The sequence below is a fragment of the Grampus griseus genome, assembly GCF_964374135.1.
Source record: "Grampus griseus genome assembly, chromosome: 10".
In the NCBI taxonomy this organism is placed as follows: Eukaryota; Metazoa; Chordata; class Mammalia; order Artiodactyla; family Delphinidae; genus Grampus; species Grampus griseus.
This window is the reverse complement of record NC_139004.1, coordinates 52682844-52709677: the sequence shown is the minus strand read 5'-3', so window position 1 is coordinate 52709677 and position 26834 is coordinate 52682844. Positions and strand designations below refer to the sequence as shown.

The following is a 26834-nucleotide window of genomic DNA, read 5'->3' as shown; positions in this document are numbered from 1 at the left end:
TTTAAATGTGTGGACACAAGGAATGTCTTAGTTGGTTAGAACTGAGATATAAGTATATGATATTATTTAAAGCTACAAATTTAACCAGTAGAGAAAGTGAAAATGGTATAACCACATTGGTAAGAAAGGGAGATACCCAGAAGAGTACAGCTGAGCTAAATCCCATGTATTAAAGAAATCAATAATCATGCTTTAAATTGATTGAACAAGAAATAGCAGATGAGTATATTATTTAGAGACTAAAAGAAGCAAAAAATTGGAAGAATTAAATGATTTTAAAATGGTTTCCTCTGAAGAACAGAACTAAGAGAATAGTGAGTCAGGAGACTATCGCTTTTTACTATAGCAGTGTTTTATCCTCTTCTTTTTGATTACTTTTAAAAAGGGAAGCAGAGAGAGCAAGAGAGAAGAAGGAAGGAAGGAAGGAAGGGAGAAAGGAGGAAAGAAAGAACTGTAAGGATCCTGACAGATCATAATACAACCTACTTGGAGATTCCAGATGGACATAGACGTTTTTAAGACCTGGGAATTACACCCATACCTTCTGATGTTAATATAAATTGTGTGTGTGACTCTGTGTGTGTACATATTTAATATTTTATTTAGAAAATAAAATATTTTTATTTTCTAAATTTTTTATTGAAAAATAATTTCAAGCTTACAGAAAAGTTTCAAGACTAAGAATATTACAAAGAACACTTGTATATTCCACACCCAGATTCACCCCTGTCAACATTTCACTCTATTTGCGTCTTCATTTGCCCCTCGCCAAGCCCGTGTGTTCCCTAAACCTCTGGAGGGTTGCAGACATCAGGACCCTTTACACCTAAATACTTGAGTGTGTATTTTGTAAGAATAGGCAGGAATATGCTCTTATATAACCACAGCAAATTTAACATTGGCACAAAACTTTAATCTACCAATGAGATTTAATCTGCAAATACCATCTTTTCCTACTGTAAACTCCCTCCCTTCAGAGTCCGTTTTACCATGTACCTTTTTCCTTTTCTCCTCCACTTCAATCTTCTGCTGTCACCTTTATTCTCTCTACTTGTTTTTGCTTTCGGTTTGAAGTCTTTTGTTCTATAATTATTTGAATGATTCCTGGAGCTTAAAGAACAGACAAAGATATACACTTAGATTCTGTTTTGGGGAGAGTTTTTGGTTCCTTTGCCTTTCCAAAAATCACTGGCACTGTTGTTTGACTCTTTGACCCTCCTTTTGAAACATGAATTGTATAGATATGTTTCTGAGAGTTTAACAGCTGTTTTTCTTTTCTGTCTTTTTCCACTCTGGTTTATAGTTTGAAAAAGTACCGGAAGGCCCTATCCCTCCATCCACACCGAAGTTTGCATATGGAAAAGTTGGTCTGAAAAAGGTAAGGAAAAACAAAATGACAGAAACATTGAGAGTGAGGAAGTGGAATTCAGCAATCGTGAGTGAAAGTGTTATGCTGGGGAATCGGTTCGTTATTTTTCTGTGAACTTGTTTTCTGTGAGACTGATGGGGTGGATGATGTTTCTGGGAAAACAGGGACACGGGAGGTGAGAGACTCTGTGTGCATGTTGACAGGGTGAGCACATGGGGCACGAGCGGGCATTCTTAGATCATTTTGGTTCCATTATCCATGTCAAAAGCAGTACTAGGAGCCCTTGTGGGAATAACGTGCACCTTATTGTTATGGCTGGTGATGTTCTTTTCTATAATTCACCTTTCTCAAAGGGGGTTCTCAAAAGGCACAGGCATTAACCCTCAATTATACACTCCCCTCCATCTCAAAATTATGTCCTCGTGGCTTGTGGCTTATATGGTAATTGGGACATCAGGGGGGAAAGCTAGAAATGAATCATAAATATGAGTGAAGACCATTTTATTCTAGGGAAAGAGACAAAGAAGCGAGGTTTCATTTGATAGGAGTGACGTAGCCCAAATCAATTTGTTTTGACCATCTGTGTCTTCAGGTTTTCCCCTCTGATAATCCCTAACTCCTACATGGGTTAACTCACAAGGAAAAAAAAGTTACATATTTCTTAAGAATCTTGATAATTCTAAAATAGCATCATAAGTTTTTATCTTTAAGCAAAATACCAAACATGATTGTATAATTTTTCCATTCATGAAGCCCTTTGATGTATCATTGGTTGGTTGAGCTCTTGTAACATTTTCCACCTAGTGTCGGATAGGTGTGTTATGATCTACAAAGAATGTGGTCTCTCTGCCTGATAGGAATCTTGCTTTAGATTAACCAAACTTTAATCACACTTGTAAAGGGAGTATCTTCTACTTCTTCATTGCTACTACTACTTAAGGAAAGGGTTGGTTTGAGTCTTTTTAAAAATTTTTTTAATTTTTGGCTGTGCTGGGTCTTCATTGATGCGCGTGAGCTTTCTCTAGTTGTGGCGAGCAGGGGCTACTCTTCGTTGCGGAGCATGACCTTCTCATTGTGGTGGCTTCTCTTGTTGCGGAGCACGGGCTCTAGGGTGCATGGGCTTCAGTAGTTGTGGCGCATGGGCTTAGTTGCTCTGCGGCATGTGGGATCTTCCCGGACCAGGGATCAGACCTGTGTCCCCTGCATTAGCAGGCGATTCTTTTTTTTTTTTTTGAGGTACGCGGGCCTCTCACTGTTGTGGCCTCTCCCGTTGCAGAGCACAGGCTCCGGACGCGCGGGCTCAGCGGCCATGGCTCACGGGCCTAACCGCTCTGCAGCACGTGGGATCTTCCCAGACTGGGGCACGAACCCGTGTCCCCTGCATCGGCAGGTGGACTCTCAACCACTGCGCCACCAGGGAAGCCCGTGGCAGGTGATTCTTAACCACTGTGCCACCAGGGAAGTCCCAGTTTATGTCTTTACAGAGCTGTGAAAATTTTATTTTTATGCAACAGAAAATAACTGCAAATGTTTCAAACAACAACATTGCTAAAACATAGCTACCTTAGTACCAGAGCACATTTTATTTACCAGGAAGGAAAATTGTGAGACCAGAAACTAAATATATACAATTGAAGATAGCAAATCGGCATATAACTAAATGAAGTTTAAGTAGAACATAGTTATATAGGATAAAAGCTTTCACCATGAGTTGAGTTCCTTTAGTTGTCCAAGTGGGAGAGCACCCACTCAGCTGAATTGATGGATTCCTGACGAGGCCTTCCCTGGTGGCGCAGTGGTTGAGAGTCCGCCTGTCGATGCAGGGGACGTGGGTTCGTGCCCCGGTCTGGGAAGATCCCACATGCTGCGGAGCGGCTGGGTCCTTGAGCCACGGCCGCTGAGCCTGCACGTCAAGAGCCTGTGCTCCGCAACGGGAGAGGCCACAACAGTGAGAGGCCTGCGTACCGCAAAAAAAAAAAAAAAATTCCTGACCAGTATCGTATTAGGGAAAGCCCTGGGTTTGGAGCCAAACCTAACTGCAAATCCTGTCTGCGCCTTGATTCAAGTGAGCTGCTCTGAGCCCCATTTCTTCTTTACTAAAAGGGGACCATAATGCCTGCTTTTCCCGGTGTTGTGAGGATTCAGTGAGGTATGCGGGTAAAGTGATGTCTCTCCCTTGGAGTTTGGTGAGGCAGCCAGAGCTTATAGCCATTATCATTGTTGTTATTGCATCAGAATAAACACCATGAGCTGCAAGAATACACAATCATAAGTATGAATTGAGTGTCTACCTTGTGCTGGCATTGGAGGTAAGCTCAGTACAGACCCTGCCCTTAAGGAGCTGACGGTCAGCAAGGACAGCAGTGGTAAAAACAACTGGAAAGTGATACAGGCGTGGGAAACATGCTGCAGACCAATTCAGAGGAGGGCACAGTCGGAGCTACTTCATTGGGAGTGGTGGGAAGGCTTTACGGAGTTTGGTTTTCATGCATTTTAAGGGCCTTTCATATACAGGAGGTTGTGTTTGCAGATAGGTATGTTTGAAACTATTTTTAAGTTTATCATCTGTTAATTTTCATCCAGAGTTAAGGAATAGATGGAATTGATTGAAGGTGACTGGGGGACAGCACTAAGTAGAATTTGAACCATTTCAATTTATTTAGGGGTTGGTCGATGACGTTATTCTCTACTGTGATTACCAGGGAGGGGTGACAGTGAGTGAATGCCGCTTTTGTTTCTTTGCAGTTAAAGACAGTGGAGGAAGCTCTCGACATTCTGTGTCCCTCTGGACCCGTAAAAAGCGTTTATCCCTTGACATTTATCCAGGTGAAACAGGTAGGCCTTCAAAGGTAATGCTTCACCTTTTTTCTACTTGCAAAAATGTGCTTTCTGCACTGCCTGTTCTGAACACAGAGACCAAAACGGTAAGTAGATAAATCAGACCCCACATAAATTAACCATGGATCTCCACGCTCTCTTTAGTTCTAAGTACTGCATGGTGAGCTGGTCTTTCCTGTGTTTTCCCCCCATTTCTTATTATCAACCTGCTTCAGCATAATTCTGTACAAGCTATAAATTGAGTATATTTAGGACATAATTAATCTTTCGTATAAGGTATCAGAGGAAAACCACTATTTTATTACTCAAAAAAGACAATTATTTGTCCTTAGCTCAAAGGTAAAAGGACTGTGTTCTTAATAGATTAGGTTATTAGAGATTCTTTTTCCTGCTTTTGAAGAGAACAAGAACAGTACATCGTGTGTGTGTGTGTGTCTGTGTGTGTGTTTAATCTCCAGGCCACAGCCCCATCTTTATTGTAAAAGTTTTCCCCAACTTTTTATTTTGGAAAACTTGCCAGAATAGTACAACACCCGTAGAGCTTTCACCTGGATTCACCAAGTGTTAACAGTTACTTCACTTGCTTTATCTTTCTCTGTGTGTATACGCAGTCAACTGCTTTTTTTTTTCAGCAGTTTGAGGTAGTTGTCAACATCATGACACTTCACCTTTAAATATTACAGCATATATTTTTAAAAAGGACATTATCCTACACGACCATAAATAATGATCACCCTTAAGAAATTTAGCATTGGGACTTCCCTGGTGGCACAGCGGTTAAGAATCCGCCTGCCAATGCAGGGGACACGGGTTCTAGCCCTGGTCCGGGAAGATCCCACGTGCCACGGAGCAACTAAGCCCGTGAGCCACAACTACTGAGCCCGTGTGTCTAGAGCCTGTGCTCCGCAACGAGAAGCCACCGCAACGAGAAGTCCGCGCACTGCAACAGAGAGTAGCCCCAGCTCACCACAACTAGAGAAAGCCCGTGCAGCAACGAAGACCCAACGCAGCCAAAATTTTTAAATAAATAAATAAATTTATTTATTTTTTAAAAAAGAAAGAAATTGAGCATTGATACAATCTTATTATCTAATACACATTCCAAAGTCAGGTAGCCCTGGTCATTACAATGGTGTCCTTTATAGCTTAACTTTTTTTCAGTCCAGTTTCCAGTTCATGATCACACATTGTCTTCTTTCAGTCCAGTTTCCAGTTCATGATCACACATTGTCTTCTTTCATCTGAAACGGTTCCTGAGTCTTTTTTTCTTTCTCTCATGACATGGACATGTCTGAAGAGGTCAGCCCAGTTTTGTATACGGCCCCTCACTGATTAGATTCAGTGAAACATTTTTGGCGCAAATGTGACAGCGGTGATGTGTTCTTCTCAGGGCACCATTTCAGGATGCCCATGCCCATTTGCCTTTGGTTCAATGTTCAGTTTGATCACTTAGGATCTCAGCCCTGTTTTTTGAAATGGAAAGTTATCTCGGCCCTCCTTTCTGACTTCCCGGAGAGATCACCTTCTCGAGGGAATAATAGCACATCTGATCTCACTTTAACGTATTTTGCCTCCAGTTACTATTGTTATACTTGTGATTTCACTCCAACTGCACTGCTTTGTGATAAATAAAAATGAATAATTAAGCTCCCCACCCCACACATTTTCATTAGGGTTGGGTAGGTTCTTTCTCTGGTTCTAACACACACTGACTGTACGTCCACGTCTTCATCAACCTGTCTTCTCCACCTAGTAGGGTCTGAGCACATCAGACAAGACACGACACAGAGCAGTAGGAACCTGGGAAGTGAATCCCAGGTTCACGTGTAGACACCGGCAGCCCTTGTTCTTCCTCAGACCCCTTCTGCTCTCTCATCTTTGGCCAAGGCAGTGCTCTCAGATCGGGTGGGGCTCCTGGGCCCTGGCTGTTTCAGATCTGAGACAAGCCCATAGAAGATTTATTTCCAGCAAACCCTTTGGCGGGCACAGCTGCAGGGATTGGGGTGCAGCCCTGGTACCCCTGCAGCTGCCCCCCACCCCATCCCCAGAGGCCTCAGCTTTGCCTTTGCAGGGAGCATCTCAGCTTCTGCTCCCCTCCTGGAAACCCCTGGCTAAGTCTTCCTCGGCCTCTGAGTTAGGACTCACCACTTTGGTACTTTCAAAAGATAAAAACAAGAGAGAGATGGAGATTTGGAGTCTGGGAGGGAGGCATCCTTGCACTTGAAGGTTTGGCTGGCGACAGCAATAGCATTTCTTGAGTTCAGCACTTTCCTGCAACACAGGAACGTGTGTTAGCGTTTTCCTTCCACTCCTGCAAGGCATCTCTCCACTTACCTGGGGTGCACTTTCTTTTGGGGCCCGAGGAGTAGGGAACTTTGTCTCTGTTCCCTGCTGGATTTCCATTTGGGCTCTCTTGTATGACTCAGGATTTATCCACCTCCCCCAGCTAATGGCCACAGCAGGAAGCCACGAACCGAGGCTGACGGTTGGGGCCTTCCTTTCGGACCAGGGATCCCAGCTCTCAAAGTACTTACTGACTTAGCGACAGGTTACACCCCCATCCCTGTCGGTTTCCCTCGTGCCTCCACTTTAAACAGTTTCTGATTGACTCTTGTTTTGTATGTTAGAGCGGATTTGGCCCAAGGATCTGGAGAATGTTTTACCGAGCATTCTGTTGCCATTTGCCTTTTGTTGTTGTTGTCTTTGGTTCTGGTTTTTTTGTTTTTTTTTTTTTTGCGGTACGCGGGCCTCTCACTGTTGTGGCCTCTCCCGTTGCGGAGCACAGGCTCCGGACGCGCAGGCTCAGCAGCCATGGCTCACGGGCCCAGCCGCTCCGCGGCCCAGACCGGGCGCGAACCCGTGTCCCCTGCATCGGCAGGCGGACTCTCAACCACTGCGCCACCAGGGAAGCCCGCGGTTCTGGTTTTTGAGGTAACAGAAATAACTTTGGGATATATAGGATGGGATCCCCCTGAGTGATTCTGGGCAAATCACTTAACACATTCCAGGGCCCAGTTCCCTCTTGTGGGAGGGGAGGTGACGTTTGACAAAACACTCTTCAGGCTTCCTTGCAGTTCGCTGCTGTGATAGTTTTATTCTATGACCCGAAGATGAAGCCGGTTCCCTTCTCTCAGATGGAATTTTTGCCGAGGCTGGGGAAGCATTTCATTCCTCTGGTTTTAGAAATGTCACTTTCACACAGATCGAGGGTGACCAAGTTCTCCTAACGTGAATGGCAAGAGTGATGTCTTTTTCTTGCATCCTTCTCTAACCAGTACTTTGGGTTTGTGCTGTACCGAACAACACTTCCTCAAGACTGCAGCGACCCAACACCCCTCTCTTCGCCCTTCAATGGCGTCCATGATCGGGCCTATGTCTCTGTGGATGGGGTAAGAATTCTCTCTGTACTTGTGGGTCTGCCCCCACGGGAGAGGGGGTTTGTGGGTTGCACTTGGTAACATGACAGTCAAGGCCGTTGCTGCCTTTCCATCCTCAGGCTCTACCCCTCCTCGTGATGCCCCTTAGCTCCGCCCCTTGCTTGCTGAGGTAGCCTCACCTGTGCTCTGTCTACCTGAGATACACCCCCTCACCCATCCGAACCGCAGGACTGTGCTTAAGGCCCCACCTCCTCGGAAAGCTTCCTGGTTGCCCCAAATCCAGGGCCATCCCCTCTGATTGACCATGTGTGTCACCCATGTCTTCTTTGCTCCTGGAGGGCAGGGTCCGTTTGTACACCCCGGATGACTCATGTAACTGTGGGTCTTCATTACATGAGAAATTATATTCTGTCGGCTTGTTCCTGATAATTAGAGCAAAAAGACACAAAGGCTTTGGTTTTGTAGCAAAGTAAAGATAACATTTTAGGATTTCCCTTCCTCTCACTGAAACAATCATGTGAAAAAAAACACACGAAGAGATTTTTCCTAACCAAGAAAACTTGTTCAGAAAATTTTAAATGAAAGTATTTCCATTCTGTTGTCATTCGCGGCTTTAATTTCAGCGGCAGCAAGTGTCTAAGACATTATGTGTATACTGGCAGCAGTTCCTAAAATTTCAATCTGGGGGTTGTCTTAGTGAATTACGGTCATTTTTTTTTTTTAATCTTGCATTTAACAAAACTAGGAATATGTTGCTGCTAAAATACCTGTTGTTTCCCCTCATTTTATTATTTCATCTTTGTGGTTAATGCATCATGTCAGGTATTTTGAAGTGAAACTATTCCACCTAACTCACTGATTTTATCTCGTTTGTCTGATTTTGTCTCCTCTCTCCATGTTGTTTAGAAGCTACTTTTTGTGACTGCCTTTTTGCTGTGAGAACGTGAAGAGGTTCCTGTACTAGGAATCTTCCCCTGGAATTTTTGCCTCTATCCCCTTTCTGTTAAAAATACATACACGGGCTACTCAACACTCTGTTATAACCTATATGGGAAAAGAATATGAAAAAGAATACATACGTTTGTATGTATAACTGAACCACTTTGCTGTACACCTAAAACGAACACAATGTTGTAAATCAACTACACCCCAATACAAAATAAAAATTTAATTTAAAAAATAAGAAATAAAGGACTTTCCTGGTGGTCCAGTGGTTAGGACTCCGAGCTTCCACTGCAGCAGGCGCAGGTTCGATCCCTGGTCAGGGAACCAAGATCCCACATGCCGTGCAGTGGGGCCAAAATATTAAAAAAATAATAATAAGATAAAAATAAAAAATAATAATAAATACAAAATTTAAAAATAGAAATAGATGCACAACAAAACATCCCAGAGCTAAGGAAACCAGCCTTGCCCCTTCCTTGCTGGGAGCTGAGTCTGCTGACCTTCTTGTGTAGAAAGCAGTGATTTCTGGAACGTGGGCATCTGGCCAGTAACTTGGGCAAAGGAGCCATCAGAGCATTTCCTCCCAAGTCTGGTGACACTTCCAGGCAGGAAAACGAGTGCTGAACTAACTGAGCGGGCTGCCTCTCTGCTGACCCTCCCACCCTAGTTAACTCTCATTTGGCATTGAACTGACAGGTCCCCCACGGAGTCCTTGAGCGAAATATTGTGATCACCCTGAACATAACAGGGAAAGCTGGAGCCACCCTGGACCTCCTGGTGGAGAACATGGGGCGTGTGAACTACGGCAATTCTATCGACGATTTTAAGGTAGGCGTAGCTTCCCTGTAGGAGTGAGGTTCAAAGGTTGACCTGTGCCTAAGCCACTAGGGAAGTTTCTGTAAATGCATTTAAAAACTCTCCCACATACACTCTTTACCTCCAGCCCTGTTCACATAGAAGTAATTTTTAAAAGCACACCCACCTTTCCGTATTTGATGAGTGAACCTACCCTGATTTGTTTTGCAACCTAGAAGTTGGGTTATTTTGAAGAACTGTTTTCCTCTGCAGGTGATGAGAAAGTTGAGCTTTGCAAACAGAAGCCTTCCTTTGCGTTTGAATTCAGTCATCCTTTAGTAAGAAACAGGAGGAGAAAGCCACTGCACCATGCTTTTCCTTTGCTTAAAAAACCCACTGAGGTCGCAAAAGGCACTCCCTTGCCAACAAAGCCAGCTTAGCATTCGGTCTGCTCTGTTTTATGGATGTGGATGAACCAGGACAAACTCTTGAATTGCAGAGAACCTTCCCCTTGGTGCACTGCCTCTCACTTCTGTTGGTTAGTCTGTGCCTAGGTGTCTAGTGCAAATACATTTTTCTAATGTACATTTTGAGAGCATTATTCAGCAAACATTTGTGCAGTTCATAGTCTGTGCACATGCTCCGTGAGGCGCTTTGGGGGATGCAAGGATGTTGAGATATGGACGACCCCGTGGGTAGCTCACCATCTGCTAGAGGAGGGAAGTCTTCACTGAGGGAATGATGGTACCACCCACTCTAGGAGAGGACAGGTGTCTGGGGCTATTTCCTGACCCTCCTGGTGACACCTCGGAGGCAAGGCAGTGACACTCTTAGGGAATAGCTATACAGGGGCCACTTTTGTCTCCAGTAGAAATGTCCCTGTTACAGTCCTTGTGCTCAGGCTGTAATTAGTGGCCTTCCTGCTTGGCTGTCACAGGCCATGCTGACCTATAGAGTGATGGGGACTCTTATGAGGTGTCTAAGTCCCCAGGACCTGGCACCCAGCTGCCTTGTTAATGCCTATTGAATTACTAATTGGACAATTGAGGCTTGATATTGAGAAGTGTCCTGGGACTAATTTGGGATCCCACTGGGTTGGAGAAGTTCCCCTCATAAAAGGCTGGGAAGAGGGACTTCCCTGGTGGCACAGTGGTTAAGAACCTGCCTGCCAATGCAGAGGACACAGGTTCGAGCCCTGATCCGGGAAGATCCCACATGCTGTGGACCAACTTACCCGTGCACCACAACTGCTGAGCCTGCGCTCTAGAGCCCGTGAGCCACAACTACTGAGCCCACGTGCCACAACTACTGAGCCCACGTGCCACAACTACTGAAGCCCGTGCACCTAGAGCCCGTGCTTCGCAATAAGAGAAGCCACCACAGTGAGAAGCCTGCACACCACAATGAAAAGTAGCCCCCGCTCCCTGCAACTAGAGAGAGCCTGTGCACAGCAATGAAGACCCAACACAGCCAATAATTAATTAATTTTTTAAAAGGCTGGGAAGAGAAAGCCAGATAAACCATGAGCAAAGGCTTCGATGCAGTGGCTGGTGTCTTGGACACCCCAGGCCCCTGCCCCTGCTGGACAAATAGAGCAACTTCAGAATGTGAGTCTGAGGCTCCCTATCATCATCACGGCCCTTTCTATCCTTTTACAGTGGGCTGGATGTTCTTTTGCATCCCCCCCTCCACTCACTCTCTCATCCTCAAATTCCATCATTTCCTCCATTCTAGCAGTGTCTCTGAACCAAACACTGAAGATTGGGGATTTGGGATCAAAAGCTCTGACCTCAAGCCAGATCTGTCCCTTTGATGTACACACCGTTTGAGTCTGCATATACTGTTTGTGTTTCATATCCCAGTTTGCTTTTCCCAGGAATTCAGGGCTGGAACACAGAGTCACTTCAAGCCAACCTCCACCCCCACCCCCAGCTCATTGCTCTGTTTCTCCTTTACAGGGTCTTATTTCTAACCTGACTCTTGATTCCAATATCCTCACCAACTGGGAGATCTTCCCACTGGACATGGAGGATGCAGTACGCAGCCACCTGGGGACCTGGGATGGCCATGACAGCGGCTGTGCCCACAGCCCATCTGACTACACACTCCCGGCCTTTTATGTGGCTAATTTCTCTATTCCCAGTGGGATCCCAGACTTGCCCCAGGACACCTTTATCCAGTTTTCCGGATGGACCAAGGTATGTGTCTTCATGGGAAGTGTTTGAATTCAGGCCTCAGACATCTGGTTTTCAGTCTCTGATTGAGAATCAAAAAGAGCTGCTAATGGGATGCTGTGTGAGTCTGAGAGTGGAGGGTTTTCTTTGGAAGTTTACCCATTTCTCAGGAGCAGGACCATGGCAGATCTTTGAAGATGCAATGGTCAGCATGAAGGTACACCATCTACCCCATTTTCATTGACTGACAACTTCCTTTAGAAACTTCCTCCTTCCTCTAAGAAAAATCATAGTCCCCTTGGAAAGTGCCTAGGAGGAGCCCTTCTTCTTTATCCTGAAGAAAATCTGGCCCAGGCAAAGGGGTGAATATCTGGGGCACCTGCTTTCTCTTGTTCATGCCTAACTCTATACTCTCAGAACACCCCCACCTCCGTGTGAAAGTGCCCCTGTGCCCTGGGGGCATCCACCACTGTCTGTACGATCCTCAGCTCTCCCTTGGCCACTTTACTGCCTGCTCACTCTCCTTTATTCTTTGAAGACATCAGCATGTCTTCTTTCACCATTGTCTTCTCCACTTCCAAGTCCTGTTTTCATCCTAGATGCCCTTATCATGACTCAGTTATTCGTTCAACAAATATCTAGTGGCCACTGTTACCAAGAGTGGGTCCAGTTGCTTGCTGCTCTAAAGCCAAATAAAGAGGCAAGGTTGGTGGAAAGGATAGTTTGCTTTATTTTGGTTGCCAGCAATTGGGGGTGGGGAGGACAGACTCCTGCCCAAAGGCTGACTCCCCCCTGCCCCCAATCGGCAGGCAAGAGCTTTTATAGGTGGACGGAGGGGGCTACATATAGAAACAGCACAGTCAGCCTGACAGTCATATTGAAATTGGTCCTGCGGTGGTCTGACCACCTTCATCTTGATTGTTTTAAGTACAGTTAATCTTCAGCTCCAGGGTCGGTTTGTAACCATTTCCTTGAGGCCAGTTCTCTGAATTGTGGCAGCTTATGTGATGGCTACAGTCTGGTCCTCGTGTAGTTAACTTCTTCCACCTGGTGGGGGTTTCAGTATCTATAAGACAGCTCACAGAACGTGGCTCAGAATATTATCTATAGCCCTTGAGGAGGAATTAAAGTCCTTGACTTTGCTTAATGACTAAACTATTAATGTTTTGTTCTATTTGATTGTTTTCCTTTGCTTCTGTATTTTCCCACTTCTCTCATTAAACCTATCCTTTGGCTAAAGTTTTTCTACAAGACAAAAGGCAGGTGGAGGACATGGGGGGGTGTGGGAAAGGACAATAGGGTCCTGCTCCATTTCAATCCTCCCTTTCCTTTGATACTCCCCAATCTTGATGAGGGACAGGTATAGAACAAGAAAGGGAATAAAGTTTTGGATAGAGAGATTAATCATAAACTTGGCAGAGGAACTTGGTTTTAGTTCCATTTCTGTTCCAATTTCCCCCAAATCTTTGAGGGAATGGGGTGACAACTGTTCTGGCTACTTCCTGCTGAAATGGGACCTAGCCCTGCCTAATTTGGGGAGTGGACACAGAGTTGGAAATAATTTCGTGTTCCAAGCTTAGCATCAATATTTTGTATTATGAAAACATTGCCTCTGTCTTTGATTGCCTTGTCATAGTACCTGGACAAACATTTGAAAATTAGTAGACATATTGCAATGAGGATAATAATCAAAATGTTTTTTTTTTAAAGATCAGCTTTTTAAATAAATTTATTCATTTTATTTATTTACTTTTGGCTGCTTTGGTTCTTTGTTGCTGTGCACGGCTTTCTCTAGTAGCAGCAAGTGGGGGCTGCTCTTCGTTGCGGTGCGCAGGTTTCTTATTGCGGTGGCTTCTCTTGTGGCAGAGCACGGGCTCTAAGCGTGCAGGCTTCAGTAGTTGTGGCATGCGGGCTCAGTAGTTGTGGCTCGCAGGCTCCAGAGCACAGGCTCAGTAGTTGTGACCCACGGGCTTAGTTGCTCCGCGGCATGTGGGATCTTCCCAGACCAGGGCTCGAACCTGTGTCCCCTGCATTGGCAGGCAGATTCTTAACCACTGCACCACCAGGGAAGCCCCAAAACGTATTTTTGTACTATTCTCTGAATGTATTTTTTTCCTTAATGGTTAAAGTGGATGTACAGTGTATGTTTAATAGGCCATAAACAGGCTGTTTGGTTAGCCTGAAGTTCAAATTAAATCAGGTATAAGACAGAATGACTTCCCCATACCTCAATATGTGAAATTTCTTCTATCATTTTCCCCTTTCAATTGTAAATAGAAAACATTGATAATCAATGTATTTTTCCAAGTTGCCATAGTGGCTCAGTTGCCATAGTGGCTCAGTTGCCTACTCTGGGTCCATTCATGTCCCTCAGTGCTAGACCCACTTTTTGTTTATATATTTGTCTAGTCATCTACATTGGGGGAAAACTAATCAGACATAACAAACAAGTACAGAAAAGTCTGTTGATGGGGAAACAGTTTATAGGCTATACATTTTGTCAGTTATACCCAGTCGTCACACAAACATTGTACACGTGCTTTAAGCAGTAAACTTAAAGCCAGCAGTGATACACATCATTAGTAGTTATACTCTGTGACAACTTCATTAAACTTTTTTTTCCATCCTGAACATTGGGGTCAGAAGTATAGTTAGAAGAAAAACAGTAGCTTTCCATTAGAATTCTTCAAATTCCTTATCAATATTTCTCTCTGAGTTTCCTCAGGGGCCCTCTGGAAAACTCAAAATTAGATAGATAAAGAAACTTACAATCTGTTTTCAAAAGCAGCTCAATATTCCAGGAAAACTTTGTTCTCTTAACAGAGAGAAAACCAGATTCCCACCTTGTACCAGCTTACTGTTAATAACAAAATTCATTTACATAATTAAATTCAATCTAATCTTAATCGATCTTAACAACGTACAAAATTCTTTTCTCAAAATACCTTCTTTTACAAAAACAGGATACTTTCTGTATCCATATTAATTTGTCCCTTATTTTTTTCCCATCCAGAAGCAACCAGCTTTAGGACAAAATTATTCTCCTCTTATCCCTCAACAAAGATATCTCCAGGGAATTCCCTGGCAGTCCAGTGATTAGGACTCCACACTTCCACTGCGGGGGGCATAGGTTCGATCCCTGGTTGGGGAACTAAGATCCTGCGTGCCACATGGCATGGCCAAAGGAAAAAAAAAAACAGAAAACAAAAATATCTCCATTTTTTATATTTTCTCTTGCCAACAACACACATCCTACTTGCTTTACATACTGAAATGTTTCCCTTATCATTTTTACATATTACAATTTTTAACCCTTTAAAACCTTAATAAAACTAAGAAACAAGTAATTGAACTGTTATACCAGCATTTTCTGATTGGCAAACTTAAGAACGTATTCCATAACCTCTAAAAACATACATTTTTTTCATGCACAATTTCTCTTTAATGTGGTACCAGATGTATGTTTAATACACCTAAGTCCTCTTTCCTCTCCTTTTTTTTTCTTTTTTTTTTTTTTTTTTTGGCTTGAAGTTCTATTAATTAACCCAAGGCTGAAGTCTCAGGCAAAGTGAGCTGTGTTTGTATTTCAAGGATGTGTTAAGAGTTAACTTCAAACTTTCTCCTAAGCATATTTTTGTTCTCTCAGGGTCAGAATTCTGAGAAAAAAAAAAGTATTTATCAAGCTAGCTTTCTCTAACTACATATACAAAAATAACCAGTTTTGGAATTTCAAAAGAATTTCATCTTAACCAATTTTTTTCGGAGTTTGAAGAATACTGTTGGTGGCCACACGGTGTTTTAAGAAATCATCTTTCTTTTTATTTAGTCACAGTGTCATAGCTAAAATCTTTCTAATGAACTGAACCTGAATTTCTCATTTTACAAAAGGCAACAAGAATACCAAAGACACAAATGGAATACACACTCACACACCAGAAGACAGAACTGTCACAGATCCTCTGAGAGAATGCCCAATACGGAGTCCCAAACAAACACTTTCCAACACAAACAGTCTTCAATGGTAGACACACATCAGAACCAATTGACAAAATGCCCAAATGACACTCAGTGCTTACATATGGTTCTCAACATCAGACACACATCAGAACCAATTGGCAAAATGCCCAAATAGCACCTCATGCTCAAAAGAGAAGTTTGCCCAGGTGCACACCAGTGAACTTACCTTGGTCTTGGAGCTCGTCAGCTCGTCCAGAGGCATCTTTCTGTTCCACCAAGGAAAAGCGTACGTTGGCAGCCAGCGGCGAGCAGGGGAGAAACAGGGAGGAGCCCCGAAACAAATGGTTTTGGCAGCTGCTAGGAACACCCCGAAATCCCCCTCTCAGGGCCAGCGAACCATGAGCAGTGGGCTCCTTGCAGCCATCCCAGTGCATCGTCATGGTGGCAGCTGTGCTGGAGAAAACTCCAAGGAGCCAGATATTGTGAGAGTGCAGCTTCACATTGGGAGCCAAAATCTGTTAGCAAAGGTGGGCCCAGCTGCTCACTGCTCAAAAGCCAATAAAGAGGCAAGGTTGGTGGAAAGGAAAGTTTACTTTATTTCCAAGGCTGGCAAGTGGTGGGGAGGGCAGACTCCTGTCCAAAGCCGACTTCCCCCACACTCCAACTGACAATCAGGGGGCAAGAGCTTTTATAGGTGGACGGAGGGGGCTACATATAGAAACAGCACAGTCAGCTCTGACAGTTGTCTTGAAATTGGTCCTGTGGTGGTCTGACCACCATCATCTTGATTGTTTTAAGTACAGTTAATCTTCAGCTCCAGGGTCGGTTTGTAACCATTTCCTTGAGGCCAGTTCTCTGAATTGTGGCAGCTTATGTGATGGCTACAGTCTGGTCCTCGTGTAGTTAACCTCTTCCACCTGGTGGAGATTTCAGTATCTATAAGACAGCTCACAGGACATGGCTTAGAATATTATCTATAGCCCTTGAGGAGGAACTAAAGGTCCTTTTTTTAACATTTTTTTAAGATTTATTTATTATTTTTTAATTTATTTTTGGCTTGTGTTGGGTCTTAGTTGCAGTGCACAGGCTCTTCCTTGCTGCACGTGGGCTTCTGTCTAGTTGTGGCGCGCAGGCTCCAAGGCACATGGGCTCTGTAGTTTGTGGCACACAGGCTCTCTAGTTGAGGCAAGTGAGCTCAGTAGTTGTGGCGCGTGGGCTTATTTGCCCTGTGGCATGTGGGATTTTAGTTCCCTGACAGATATCGAACCCGCTTCCCCTGCATTGTAAGGCGGATTCTTTACCGTTAGACCACCAGGGAAGTCCCAAACTAAAGGTCCTTGATTTTGCTTAATGACTAAACTATTATTGTTTTGTCCTATTTGATTGTTTTCCTTTGCTTCTGTATTTTTCTCACTTCTCTGATTAACCTTATCCTTTGGCTAAAATTTTTCTAGAGACAAAAGGCAGGCTGAGGACATGGTGGGGAAGGACCATAGGGTCTTGCTCCATTTCACTACTGTGTGCCCAAACTTTGTGCCAGGTGCTAATTATACAATAATGAATAGAACCAGATATGGTTCTTGCCCTCATGGAACTTAAAGTCTTGTTGGGGCAGCCAACCCAAATCATATAATCACCCAAATTAAATGATAGAACTGCAGCTGCAATGGGTGCTAAGAAGAAATACGGAGGTTGATAATAATTGGGCATTTGACCTTGCCAGGGAGGTCAGGGAAGCCTTACCTGGGATCATGATGCTTGACAGAGGTAGGAGTGTTGAATAGGAATTAACGTGGCAGAAAGGGGAGGGAAACATGCTCCAGGCAGAGGAGACAGCATGTGCAAAGGCCATGTGGTTAGAGGGGAAAGTGGCCAGTATGAGGAACTGATAAAGACTGAAATGTATGGAACACAGAGAAAAGGGAGTGTGGTTCAGAGAAGAGGCTAGAAAGCGGGTAGAGACCAGATCAGGACAGGCCAATAAAACCATATTAAGGTTTGGTCTTTCTGTTGAGAATCACTGAAGCAGCAGAGAGACATGGCACGATTGTGATGTGATGAGCCTCTGTGACCCCAGGATAGGTTGGTTGAGGGTGCATGTGGATTCAGGGAAACTATCTAGGAGGCTGGACCATAGTTTCATTGAGAGACTAAAGTTAAATCAATAAGATGTAATGACAGATCGGATATAGGGATTTAAAAAGAAGGATGTATCAGATGACTCTGAGGTTCTAGGCTTGCAGCTGGGCAGATGGTACCATTTACTGAAAGAAGAAATTTCAGAAGAGGACTTGGGCTGGAAGAGCAAAATCATGAGTCTGGTTGTGGACAGCTGAGTTAGAGATGCCTTGGAGAACAGTGGAGAGAAGGTACACAAGGAGGCTGTTGGATTTATGGGTGGGGATTCAGAGGAGGGATCTGGGCTGGGAACATACATATGAGATCATTTGTGTATGGATGGTTGTTGAAGACATGAAATAAGGAGAGAGGATGAAGAAGGAAGAAAACAAGACCTCAGACTGATCTTTGAGAGACACAAGCATGACAGGAAGTGAGGAGGAGAGACCAAAAAATGAGAGGAGAACAACATTTATGCTGCCAAGAGGACAAGTGAGATGAAGACAGAAGCATCTCTGCTGGATTTAGCACCAGGGGGTCATGGGGACCCTCAGTAAGGGCTAAGCCAGCAGAGTGAAGCATTGCAAGCCAGATGGCCTTCTACTGAGGAGTGTAGGGGGAGGACATGAACACATGAATAAATACGGATACTTGAAGATAAACATTCTTCTTGAGAAGTTTAACTCTGAAGGAGAAGAAGAAAAAAATACTGGAAAAAAAGCTGGAAGAGACGAGGCACATGGCATGTGTTTAATAAATGCCCTTTTATAATGTTTGCTTTTTACATGTTTATGGACATATATTTTCATTATGTTTGAAATATTTTCTAATTTCCCTTATTATCTCTTTGAACCATGGATTATTTAGAAGTGTGTTGTTTAATTTTCATATATTTGTGCATTTTTTAAAGCATATCTTATTTTTGATTTCTAATTTAATTCCTCTATAAAACTTCTGGAAGAAGGAGGAAAATCTTCATGATCTTGGGTGAGGCAAAGATGTCTTATATTTGACACCTAATACATGATCCTTAAAGGAAAAAATGGATAAATTGGACTTCATCAAAATTGAAAATGTTGGGATTCCCTGGTGGCGCAGTGGTTGAGAGTCTGCCTGCCGATGCAGAGGACGCGGTTTCGTGCCCTGGTCCGGGAAGATCCCACATGCCACGGAGCGGCTGGGCTCCTGAGCCATGGCCGCTGAGCCTGCGCGTCCGGAGCCTGTGCTCCGCAACGGGAGAGGCCACAACAGTGAGAGGCCTGCGTACCGCAAAAAAAAAAAAAAAAAAAAAAAAAAAATTGAAAATGTTTTCCCTTCAAAAAACATTATTAAGAAAATGAAAATCCAAGCCACAGACTGGCAGAAAATGTTTTCAAATCATATATCTGACAAAGGACTTGATTTTAGAATATATAAAAATTCGTATAACTCAATAATAGGAAGACAACCAACCCAATCAAAAAATGGGCAAAGGACTTGCATGGATAGTTCAACAAAGAAGATATACAAATGGCTGATAAGTAAATGAAAAGATGCTTAATATTCAACATCATTAAGGAAGTACAAATCAACCACAATGAAATACCACTTTATACCCACTAGAATTGCTATAATAATGAAAGATGGACAAGAACAAATGTTGACAAGGATGTTGAGAAATGGGAAACCTCCTACATTGCTAGTGGAAATGTAAAATGGTACAAACACTTTGGAACACAGTGTGACAGCTTCTTCAAGGGTTAAATATAAAACTACCATAGGATTCATCAATTCTGCTCCTAGGTAGAGACATAAAACATATGTGCACACAAAGACTTACATGCAAATATTCATAGTAGCATTATCAAAATAACCAAGAATTGGAAATAATTCAAAATGTCCATCAACCGATGAATGGATAAATAAACTGTGCAATATTCATACAATGGAATGGTATTCCACAGTAACAAGGAGCAGACTACTGATACAGGCTACAACATGGATGAATCTGAAAAACATTATGCTAAGTAAAAGAAGTCATCATAGAAGGCCACATATTGTATGATCCCATTTGCATGAATCGGTTCAGAAAAGGCAAATCTGTAGAGACAGAAAGTAAGTGAATGGTCACCTACGACTGAGGGTGGGAATAGAGAATGACTGCAGATGGGTATGGGATTTCTTTTTGGGGTGATGGAAATGTCCCAAAATTAAATTGTGGTGATGGTTGCAAAATCTTCTTAAGTTTATTGAGACTTGGTTTATGGCTGAAGCATATTGTATTTCTTTTTTTTTTTTTTAATTAATTTATTTATTTATGGCTGTGTTGGGTCTTTGTTGCTGTGCACGGGCTTTCTCTAGTTGCGATGAGTGGGGGCTACTCTTCATTGCAGTGTGCCGGCTTCTCACTGCGGTGGCTTCTCTTGTTGCAGAGCACAGGCTCTAGGAGTGTGGGCTTCAGTAGCTGTGGCACACAGGCTCAGTAGTTGTGGCTCACGGGCTCTAGAGCGCAGGCTCAGTAGTTGTGGCACACGGGCTTAGTTGCTCCGTGGCATGTGGGATCTTCCCGGACCAGGGCTCGAACCCGCGTCCCCTACATTGGCAGGCGGATTCTTAACCACTGCGCCACCAGGGAAGCCCAACCACCATTTTTTTAAGGGCCATCAATGCACTGACCCCCTTGCCCTTCCACTCTGTCTCCTTGATCATCCTCCACTGGGAGTGGGTCCACCATTGGCCTCCGCTGGTTCACCAGTAACTGAGCAGCCCTGGGGGAGCCACTCTGGCACATTTGTCAGGGCCACGTTCCCCTCACTCTCTCCAAACTCTGGAGGTCCCAAGTTGCCCAGCAGTCCTGGGCCTCTCTCTTCCCTGTCCCCAGCTGGCCTTTATGACCCTCATCATCCCCCTTAAACCACCTTCCTCTTCCCCACCCCCTCCGCTGAGGACTCACCCTCCTTGACACTATCAGGTGGGGCTCCTTTGTTCCTCAGCTTCCTGTCAGACTTACCTCTCTGCCTCCACCCTCGCTTCCTGCCCAGTGGCCTCTAGGAGGAAGTCTAAGCTCCAAATCCCCCTCCCACCTCTTTCCTCCAAGCCGAGGTCCTGTTCTCTTTCTCCTGCTGCATTTTGTCAGCCTTTCTGTCTTCTCTGCCAACTCTCGTGTTGCAGCCCAGAAGCGATATCCAGGGCTCTGCGACCCAGAAACAACACAAAGCCCTCCCCGGATCTTCCCACTGGAGCACAAGCAGGCTCGTTCCTGTTCTCTTGCTCCCTGCCCACCCCCGGTCCTTCCCCCCTTTTCCTCTTGGTGTCCTCTGTTCACGCTTTTTCATTCCCTCCCTCTGCCCACCGGGTCTTCACGACGTCAGGACTGGCATTAACTCCTCTCTGAAACCTTCCTAGACCCTTAGTCCCCCTTGATCCACCTCGTGCCCCGCCTGGACTCAGCTCCGTGACGTTTCGTCACTCAGACTGGCACCCTGGTTTCACCCACTGAGTCATAAGTTTCACGAGGGGCATTTCTTTAAGTGCCCAGTTTATTCTGTGTCCTCCCTGGGCCTGGCTGCTCTGTAACTGCTTTCAGGTGGAAAGGGGGAATTGCCTGTGTTGCTGGGTCCCTTGAAAGAAAGCACGTGAGAGGAGTGTAGGCCCTTGGGTGGTCCTGTTGGTGAAGAGGGGCTTGGCTGGCGCTCTGGGTACAGGGCCAAGGCCAATGAGAAGACCCAGCACAAACCATTGCTCACCAGGTGGTGTCAGTTTAGTGCCTTAAGAGAAACAACCTTCAGGAGATGCAAAGTAGAAAGAGAACATTATCTGTCACAGGGGTTATGAACAGGGCTAGGGGGCTCAGATGGAGCTTGAAACACACCTGAAGGATGGATGGTCCTTCATCGGAATGGGAGGCTTTGTCAAGGAGGGAATTTCAGGTGAAAGAATAGTAGATGCAAAAATGAAGAAATGGGGCCTCCCTGGTGGCACAATGGTTGAGAGTCCACCTGCCGATGCAGGGGACACGGGTTCGTGCCCCGGTCTGGGAGGATCCCACGTGCCGCGGAGCGGCTGGGCCCGTGAGCCATGGCCGCTGGGCCTGCACATCCGGAGCCTGTGCTCCGCAGCAGGAGAGGCCACAGCGGTGAGAGGCCCACATACCACAAAAAAAAAAAAATTTTTAATTAAAAAAATTTAAAAATGAAGAAATGGAGAAGCATAGGATGTTTTTGAGGTCAAGGGGTTTTGCCTTGGCCAGGTCATAGAAGTGTCACACCCAGGAGTTACTGACCCAGGAGTTTTGCTCGGCACTTAAGAGACACTATCTTCCTAATCATCAAAGGAGGCCCCTGTGGTAGGATGTCCTGATAGTGTCTCCAGTTTGCAGATGAGCAGGTAGAGCCTCAGAGACCTCAGTATCGTGTGTGAGGTACAGACATGGTGGTGGAAAGGCTCCCCAGCCCCAGGTCTGTCTGACTTGAAGGCCCACACGAAAAGGTAGGCAGCATGTACGGGGCCTCGAGGGCCAGCTGGGAGATTGTGCTAATTATCCAGGCAGAAGCTCTTTACTTACTTAGTCAGTCTGATGGATTTTCTGCACCGTCATGCTTGAAAAGTACGTGTACACACAATATTTATGAATGTGTCAAGGGGTTTGGAACCCCAGAAGCCCATCTAATTTATATGTCCGATCAAAAATGAGTACACAGGGCTTCCCTGGTGGCACAGTGGTTGAGGGTCCGCCTGCCGATGCAGGGGACGCGGGTTCGTGCCCCGGTCCGGGAAGATCCCACATGCCGCAGAGCGGCTGGGCCCGTGAGTCATGGCCGCTGAGCCTGCGTGTCTGGAGCCTGCGCCCTGCAGCGGGAGAGGCCACAGCAGTGAGAGGCCCGCGTACCGCAAAAAAAAAAAAAAATGAGTACACAAATGTTCGCAGCAGTAGTATCCAAAATTATCCAAAATCAACCAAAAGGTCAAAAAACCCAAATGCCCATCAGCTAATGAATGCATAAACAAAATCTGGTCTACTCACATAATGGAAAATTATTTGGCAATGAAAATAAATAAATAAAATACTTATTGATGTTACAACATGGATGAGCCTTGAAAACATGTGCAGTGAAAAAAGCTAGTCACAAACCATACATACAGTATAATTGCATGTATATGAAATGTCCAGAACAGGGACTTTCCTGGAGGTTCAGTGGTCAGGACTCCACGCTTCCACGGCAGGGGGCACAGGTTCCATCCCTGGTCGCAGAACTAAGATCCTGCATGCCGCACAACACAGCCAAAAAAAGAAAGAAAAGAAAAAAAGAAATGTCCAGAACAGGCAGATCTCTAGATATGGGAAGATCAGTGGTTGCCTAGAGCAGGGAGAAGGGGGTATTGGGGGGAGATGGGGAGTAAATACTAAAGAGTGCAGCATTTCTCTTCAGAGTGATAGTTGCGTAGCTCTGTAGTAAACTAATAACCACTGAATTGTACACTTGAAATGAGGGAATTGTATGATATGTGAATTATAACTCAATAAAGCTTTACACACACACCTGCAAAAAGGTCCATCCACAGGCTTTGTGGACCTGGGTTGCACGGGTCTGAAGGTCAGAGGACATACGTGTATCATACATAGGACAGAGCATGTGTGTTTTCTGTTATTTTCCAGCGAGCAGTGGTCCCTGTTGCCAAGGACAGTCCTGGACCAGCTCCTGAGGTTCTGAATGATCAGCAGATGCAGAGCAGACAGATCCCACTCCCGACAGGGCATAGAGTTCTGACTTGGGGAGAATGAGCACTTTGGCAGATCTGGGGGTGCGTTGGGGATGGACTGCCTGAACCCTGGGCCGTTTCCAAGGCTCTGCCTCCAGGCACTAACCCCGCTCCATCCATCTCCAGCAGGGAGGCCCTGTCAGGCCCCTGTCCCAGCCTCTTGACTTTGCTATTCACTTGCTGTAGAGAAACTACCTTGGTGGAGTGAATGAAGTCACTGATAAGGGTGATTCAGGAGATTAAAAAAATCACTTCTGATTACTCAGCCTTTCTTAAGTCAGATGTGGCTTTCTCGTTAAATGCCCGAATGTCAACTGGGATTTCAGTGGGAAGCGGTCAGGCATGTTTTGCTCCATCCCAGAGACACAGGCCAGCGCTTTGTCCGCACAGAGCTCTCGTCTGATGCAAACTCCCCACTGTTCTTCAGTGCTCCAGCTGGGTCAGATGTGCCAGACCTAAGATGTCGTGCTCTGCCGCTGCAGTGACGTGTGTGCTGTTTATCTCTCCTTCAGATGCGTGTGGATAATCTCACGTGAATATCCTGTGTAGCCTTCCTGCATTTTTTTACCACTCGCAGTACATCTGGGTGCCTAGCAAAGCCTGGCAATGAGAGGGGTGGGATAACTTCCCGCTTTTCCTCTACCAGAATTAAACTTTGAATGTTAAGAATCAACATAGAATACGGACAAAAAGCAATTTTATTCTTTAAAGGCAAACATTCCCTCTTTGAAGATGTAAAAAAAATCACGAAATAAAAGAATTTATAACAAAGAGCTGACAGAAATCCCTTCTATTTTGAGACTCTTTTTTTGCATCTTGCCTTTGAAATTTCCAGCTCTCTAATCAATTGGTCTTTCTGGTGACCAGGCCTATCCGGAGGCCTGGTCACCAGAAAGATTATGTGATTAGAGGGTTGGAACTTTCAGCCCCACCCCCAATCTCTAAAGCCAACATGGGGGACTGGAGATGGAATTCTATAAAAACTCTAGAACAACAAGATTCGGGGAGCTTCTGGGTTGGTGAAAACATTCAAGTGCTGGGTGGTACACCTGGGTGGGAGGTACACCTGGACAGGAGGTGCACCTGGAGAGGGCTGGGAGCTCAGCCACCCTCCTACCTTGCCCTACGAATCTTTTCCATCTGGCCATTCCTGAGTTGTAGCCTTTATAATAAGCCCATAAATATCTGTAAAATGTTTTTCTGTGTTCTGTGAGCCATTCTAGCAAACTATTGAACCTGAGGAGGGGTGCGTGGGAACCCCCAGCTTACAGCTGGTTGTTCAGAAGCAGGATTCCAGAGTTTGGAGCCTACACAACTGGAGGGATGGAGCTGTCAGCCTCTGAGAGGGGTGACTGAGCAGCACAGGTGGGGACCGGAGGCCCTATGTTGAGCATGTTCAGTCTCAAGTACTTCCTGTTCATCCAAGAGGAGCTGTCTGCTCTTGGCCACCAAAGCCCGCAACACAGCAAAAAGGAAAGCTTCACTCAGTACAATGCAATATTGTCATCTCTGTTTCCAGACCCGATGGCCATACTCTAGAAGACCTGTCAGTCTTGAGTCTATACGGATAATTCTGTACAGATGGGGAGGTGGGGTACAATGTAAGTTAAAGGTGTGCTTTTGGTGCCTGTCCCAGGCTTGGGGCTGTTAGGAAAGGACCCAACCTGTAGAACTGACTCTGAGTGGAGGACGATGGGGAGGAACTCTGCTCCCACACTCCTCGGAAACTGTCCCCGCCGAGGCCACCAACACGCACATAGTGACACCCCAGACATTTCTCACTTAACATCTTGGCAAGTAACATCTGACATAGGTAACCACTCCCTCCCTTGAAGCTATCCTGACGTCTGTGACCAAACTTCTGGTTTCCCTCCCCATCTTCATTCCTCCTCAGGCTTCTCTTTCTGTGTCTGTGTTTCAGTTCTCAGGACTTGATCCTGGGCCCTCTTCTTACATTTTCATGGGAGGTCATCCTCAGATGTGCTGGTAACACCCAAATTTTCAGCTCCAACTCACCACTTTTGAGGACCGGGAACACCACGTCCAAGCACCAGGGTGGACCAGCTACCGGAGGCCTCAGAGGCACCTCCCACCCGATACATATAAGACAGACCCTTCCTCCTCATTCCCCTGAAACCTACTCTTCTGCAGGAGAAGTGGTCCAAGGACAAGGAAGGAAGCTGGACTTTAGTGCAGCAGTGGTGGGTGGCGGGGGGGGATGGAGAGGGGGCCCAGCTGTGGGAAATAATACCAGCTGACTCATCATGGAGCACTCCCTGCACACCAGCCACTGTGCTGAGTGCTCACCTGTGTCCTCTCACTATGACTTAACAACAACCCTGAGAGAGGCACGGACACGACAGAGGTAGCCCTAACGGGATTTGGTGACTGATTAGTGAAAGAGGAACTGACTAGTAGAGGATGATCCTACTCTTGCTAAATCGGGTTCAGTGACATCATTTACTTTACTAAAAAGCAGCATGCTACTGTACCTTGAGGCCGTGGAGCTGTGTATCAGTTAGCTTTTGCTGCTTAACAAACCACCCCAAACTTAGTGGTTTCAAACCAAAACCATTTATTTAGGTCCTGATTTGGAGTGTTGGTAGACTGGGTGGTGGTTCTTCTGCTGGTCTCAGATGGGCAGGGCCTTCTAGTCAGAGAGGAGGCCCTCCTCCTGGGGGCTGGCTGGCCGTCTGCTGAGGCCACAGAGATTGGTCCACATCTCTCTCATCACCCACCAAGCCAGCCCTGGCTTGTTCATACGGTGACTGGCAGGGTTCAAAGAAAGAAGGCAGATGTGCAGGGTTTCTTAAGACCCAAGTCAGAATTCACATGTCACTTCTTCCATGTTCTTTGCCCAAAACAAGTCACTAGGCCAGCCCCATCCAAGGGATGGAGAAACAGACTCTACCTCCTGATAGGAGAAGCTGCACAGAATTGTGGCTATTTCTGCAGTCTGCCGTAAAGTCTTAGCAAGGTTTGACCCTACTTTCATTCTGAATTTGATGATTTTTTTCAACTTTTTTTGGCCTGATTTACAGTTATTCTTACCCCCGACAAAATCTACTATTTCCACCTCATTCGTTGTTTCTAGTCACAAGTCCTGTGAACTTGGAAACTACATAATCAGACTCCTTTGCACAAATATATATTAATTTAGTAACAAAACTTGTAAGAATTGTGTGTAAACAGGAGTAAATAGGCTCTGAGTGAAGGAGGGTCTCCTACAAATTTTAGTGCATGGACTTTGTGACAAATAGTATACGGCTGCCTGGAGGTGGTTTTCACTCCCCAGTTCCTAGCCTCATTCCAGGCGCGTGAGAACGCGTGATGACTGTCGTTAGGTGAGATGCTCCGTAAAAAGATCAAGCAATGGTGGCACTCTGGGGGAGTTGAGAAGGAAGGAATTTATCTCTGGGGTTTGCTGAGAGGAGGAAGTGACTCATCTTTTAGGCTAATATTCTGTGTTTTCATGGCTTCGATTCTATCTGGGTCCGTCCCAAAATACAGAGAAACCATAAA

General features: G+C 45.2%; 1 protein-coding gene across 2 annotated transcripts in view; it reads left to right on the top strand.

Moving 5' to 3' along the window:
* GLB1 (galactosidase beta 1) overlaps positions 1-26834 on the top strand; it is a 90021-nt gene that overhangs the window by 56755 nt on the left and 6432 nt on the right. For both annotated transcript variants that reach the window (XM_082664719.1, XM_082664718.1), the window contains 5 exons: positions 1304-1378; positions 4115-4204; positions 7483-7596; positions 9226-9357; positions 11283-11522. In XM_082664719.1, coding sequence (XP_082520845.1) covers positions 1304-1378; positions 4115-4204; positions 7483-7596; positions 9226-9357; positions 11283-11522 — 651 coding nt within the window. The remainder of the gene's footprint in view (positions 1-1303; positions 1379-4114; positions 4205-7482; positions 7597-9225; positions 9358-11282; positions 11523-26834) is intronic.